This window comes from Micromesistius poutassou (genome assembly GCF_964030765.1).
Source record: "Micromesistius poutassou genome assembly, contig: SCAFFOLD_1437, whole genome shotgun sequence".
NCBI classification, from domain to species: Eukaryota; Metazoa; Chordata; class Actinopteri; order Gadiformes; family Gadidae; genus Micromesistius; species Micromesistius poutassou.
This window is the reverse complement of record NW_028177312.1, coordinates 4237-8816: the sequence shown is the minus strand read 5'-3', so window position 1 is coordinate 8816 and position 4580 is coordinate 4237. Positions and strand designations below refer to the sequence as shown.

Genomic DNA, 4580 nt, shown 5'->3' with positions numbered 1-4580 from the left:
AGTACATCCTGTAAAACAAATAAGTGTAAAAAATATATAAATACATTTAAACACAAACTTCCTAAGAATACTTCCTGTTTATTTTTTTGCTTAGATTTTTACTTACATTGATTCAAATAAACAGGCCACAGGATTCAGCCAATCAGCAAACAGCAAAAAGGAGTGAGTGATTTTTACTTTTGTTTGACATAATGTCAGTTAGTTATTGTCTGTTGTCTATATTTTAATGTTTCGGACCCCAGGAAGACCAGCTCTCATTTCGGTGTGCTGCTAATGGGGATCTTAATAAATCATAAATCATAAATCATAAATCATGAATCATAAATCATGACACCACCGGGCGTGAGTGTGAGTGTTGGACACGCCCACTAGTGAGAGTCAGGAGCGGCAACATTTTTCAAAACGGCTCGTCACACGTCACACCTGGTGGTGTGACGTGTCCCCTTTAAGTAATTGTGTCCAGGTGCGTCCAATCATCGTCAGCCTATCACGAGGAACGCGGTTAACCACCGACGGACTCTGATTGGCTACTCCACGGCAGGGGATGGATTAAAACAGGCTGCGTCGGAGCTCTGTCAGTCGATAGCGTAGCAGTGTGTTCCAGGACCATGGCACACAAAGGAACAAGAAAGACGCGGCCGACGTCTTCGTTAGACTTCGCTCTGGCGACGATGGTATTATGTTGTCTGGCGTCCGGTGCGCAGGCGCTCGGTTTGAGGAGAACGTTCCACAGGAGGAGCGTGGACGCTGACGACAATTATGAAGAGGGGAAGATTCTGTTTGGCAACTTCTATGACCAGAACGGCGCCGGGCCCAAAGCAGCCACATTTTCCTCCGCTGGAGACGCTTTGGATTTCCAAGACCGCTCAGGTTGGCTGGATCTATTTTGTCAATTTCTTGTTTCCTCCCGTTGGTTGGTTTTATGTCTGTTGGGTTAATGGCTTTCTTGGGTTGGTGATTAGCTACAGCCAGGGCTGTGCAAGTGATGTAATTTTAATCGACCTTTGTAACTTTTATTTCCAAGTTATTTGATCACTACCACTGAACACCAGATGGCGACATTCCTCATGCTTTTAAAGGAGTCTAACCACATGGCGTAAAACGGCTCCCCAACAGTTTTATACTTGTAAAAATTGTTATTCCAGCATGACAATAGGGCTGAACGATTTGGGGAAAATAAATCTAATTGTGACTTTGGAGTATTTATTCGGGAAGAACAGTGGAAGGTCATTAAGTGTTAAACAGAAGTGTTTAAACCCAGCATCGTAACTCCTAGTCTCTAGGTCATTAAAATAAACAATATTGATCGCGTTATATCGTGACGCGTCTTTCAGCCCACATCGCCCAGGCCTGGTTTGACTTCATCAAACGTCCTCCCCTTCGTCTCCGCAGCCCTTCCTCGGGGGACCCAGCGGCGTTGGACCAGCATGGCTCCCTCGTGTCACTGCGCCCGCGACAGTCTGTCGCTCCTGGCGAGGGAACCGTGGGCCTCGGACCTGGCGTTGGCCCGTGGCGCCCGCGGCGGCGGCGGCGGTGGACTGGCTCTCCACAGCGTCCCCGAGTCCTGCGGCTACACCCTAAACGAGGACTCTGCCGGGCTGGAGCTGACCGTTCCCTACGACGGCTGTAGAGTCGTGGCGCTGGTAACTGGTCTAAAGGTTTCCCGTGACGTGTTTCACCTTCGAGTGTGATTGGCCCGTTTACAAGCCCTTTTTTTGGGGGGGAAAATCGGCCCCCTTATGACATCACAGGTGGGCGTGTCCACCTAGATGAGTGACGGATGGATGAGCGTCGTCGTTTGCTACGGTAGGCTGATCTGTCCGGCGTGCGTCTAGGTGGACACGCCCACTTGTGATGTCGTAAGGGGCCGATTTCTGTAACGGCTAATCACACTCACAGCTGGTGGTAGAATATGTCGCCTTTTAATGTCTTTCTGTTGCTCCAGAGCAGGGGGTTTTTCAAAGTGAGTGATCAGAGAATAAATTAAAAGATGCCCTGCCCCAAAACATTTTCAAACTTTTTGTGTTTTGAAAGATCTTTTTGTTCTTTTACACATTTTAAACATTGTGTTTTTTGATTAAATTATTTTACACATTTTCAACAACTGGACTAATCTTTTAAAACTCTGTGCAGTTTATAGATTTTTATATTTGACATATCTAAGTGGTTTTATCCATAATAATCCATCTGTCAACTGCCAGTTTAGCCTCCTTTGTGGCATACCTCTGCTTTACTGGGAGCAATGACTTCTTTGGTCACGTCGTGCCCCCCCTGAAGCCCTCTGGTGCCCCCTAGGGGATCCCACTTTCACACTTTGAAAACCCCCTGCTCCAGACTACTCTATCCCCACCACAGCGGTTATAAGCAAAGTAACGTGTGTTTTGTTCCACAGGGTGGGCGTTACCTGCTGCCCATGCTTTGGCAAGGAATTCCCATCACACTCTCCTGCCCCAACGTGCAGACATCCAGTTCTACGGGGCAGCAACAAGCGGACAATCCTCCCCAGGCACAGACTGCAACCCAACACCCAGGAAACGCCAAAGACGTGCCACAAACTACTCCACCGCCAGCTGCTGTCGTTGCACATCCGGGGAATTGGAATCCAGATCCTCCCCAGGCACTGACTGAAGCCCCTACCACTGCTGCACAACAGCCAAGAGGGGCCAAAGATGTGCCACAAACAACTCCACCAGCAGCCGCTGCTGCTGCCACTCCGCAAGCTGCCTTGCACCCTCCGTGGAGGTGGAATCCATACTGGCACCAAGCGGCCAATCCTCCTCCACCGCCAGCTGCTGCCACTGCGCAAGCTGCCTTGAACCCTCCGTGGAGGTGGAATCCATACTGGCACCACATGGTCCAGCCTCCCCAGGCACCGACCGCGGCACGACAGCCAGGAAACGCCAAAGACGTGCCACAAACTATTCCACCTCCAGCCCAATCCAACAGTGTTCAGAATTGGCAGCACCCCCCATGGAATCCTGCGTGGCTGCCTCCTTACCAAGTTCAAAACTGGCAGCACGCGGCCAGTCCTCCCCAGACACCGACCGCAGCCCCCGTTACTGCTGCACAACACCCAGGAAACGCCAAAGACGTGCCGCAAACGACTCCACCGCCAGCTGCTGCCTTGAACCCTCCGTGGAGGTGGAATCCGTACTGGCACCACATGGTCCATCCTCCCCAGGCACCGACTGCGGCACGACAGCCAGGAAACGCCAAAGACGTGCCACAAACTGTTCCACCTCCAGCCCAATCCAACAGTGTTCAGAATTGGCAGCACCCCCCCTGGAATCCTGCATGGCTGCCTCCTTACCAAGTTCAAAACTGGCAGCACGCGGCCAGTCCTCCCCAGGCACCGACCGCAGCCCCCGTTACTGCTGCACAACACCCAGGAAACGCCAAAGACGTGCCACAAACTACTCCACCGCCAGCTGCTGCCTTGCACCATCCGTGGAGGTGGAATCCGTACTGGCACCAAGCGGCCAATCCTCCTCCTCCACCAGCAGCTGCTGCTGCCGCCGATGCGCAAGCTGCTTTGAACCATCCGTGGAGGTGGAATCCGTACTGGCACCACATGGTCCAGCCTCCCCAGGCACCGGCCGCAGCCCCTACGACTGCGGCACGACAGCCAGGAAACGCCAAAGACGTGCCACAAACTCCACCAGCAGCCCAATCTGACGGTGTTCAGAATTGGCAGCACCCCCCATGGAATCCTGCGTGGTTGCCTCCTTACCAGTTTCAAAACTGGCAGCACGCGGCCAATCCTCCTCCTCCACCGCCAGCTGCTGCCACTGCGCAAGCTGGCTTGAACCATCCGTGGAGGTGGAATCCATACTGGCACCAGGCAGTCCATCCGCCCCAGGCTCCGACCGCAGCCCCTGCTGCACGACAGCCGAGAGGGTCCAAAGACGTGCCACAAACTACTCTGCCGCCACTGCGCAAGCTGGCTTGAACCATCCCGCGGAGGTGGAATCCATACGGGAACCAAGTGGTCAATCCTCCCCCAGGCTCACCATCTGCTGCCCCCTACGACGACAACACCACCACCAGCTGCTGTCAATATACCATCTGACTTCTACCAGTGGAATCCTGCCTTGATTCCTCCGTACCACAGCCGTCCTCACGGGCATCACCCGTGGACTCCTTGACGCCTAGATCCAGCAGTGAACATCACCAGTACACTGCCCCCCCGGTCCCCCACGACCGATTCCCAGGCCCCCCCCACGGCCTGCCGGTGATGCCTTCCCCCCCCAGAAGTGCTTCAAATGGGCAGCCACTGTGTAATGTCGCTCCGCCTGTATTCCAAACTGCTTGAACTTGTAATTTCCCCAACAGTGTCTCAAATAAAACCAGTGTGAACCGTTTCTGAATTTTGTCACTTGTGTTTTCATTCAAACTTCCTAGTTCTTCAGTCAGTTTACCTTTGGGGGGGATTTAGAAGACTCTTTAATCCAAAGTGACTTACAGCAGTCAATACACTTCACCAAAATGTATTGATCCATTGTCGTTGGTGGATCTGTAAACTTTTCCCTCTGAAAAGCAACACCAAACAATGGCTCAGTCAATGCTACCCATGAAAAGGT

General features: G+C 52.4%; 1 protein-coding gene across 3 annotated transcripts; it reads left to right on the top strand.

The window, feature by feature from the left end:
• The first annotated feature begins 578 nt into the window (after positions 1-578).
• Positions 579-4137, top strand: LOC311376270 (uncharacterized protein). Of its 3 annotated transcripts, none has more exons than XR_014643895.1 (5): positions 579-870; positions 1335-1643; positions 2393-3181; positions 3477-3933; positions 4005-4137. XR_014643895.1 is itself a non-coding variant. In XM_084491114.1 (4 exons), the coding sequence occupies exons 1-4, from the start codon at positions 609-611 to the stop codon at positions 4093-4095; spliced, it is 2145 nt and encodes a 714-aa protein (XP_084347240.1). In that variant the 5' UTR covers positions 585-608; the 3' UTR covers positions 4096-4137. The 3 variants fall into 3 exon arrangements, 1 of the variants encoding a protein (XP_084347240.1); XR_014643896.1 differs by having other exon boundaries at positions 585-870; positions 1393-1643; XM_084491114.1 differs by having other exon boundaries at positions 585-870; positions 1393-1643; positions 2393-3933.
• Positions 4138-4580: the final 443 nt, after the last annotated feature.

Coding starts and splice junctions, on each gene's coding strand:
- LOC311376270 (XM_084491114.1), top strand. CDS start 609: ATGGCACACAAAGGAACAAGAAAGACGCGGCCGACGTCTTCGTTAGAC. Junction 871..1,392: donor GGATTTCCAAGACCGCTCAG/GTTGGCTGGATC, acceptor TCGTCTCCGCAG/CCCTTCCTCGGGGGACCCAG. Junction 1,644..2,392: donor GCTGTAGAGTCGTGGCGCTG/GTAACTGGTCTA, acceptor TTTGTTCCACAG/GGTGGGCGTTACCTGCTGCC.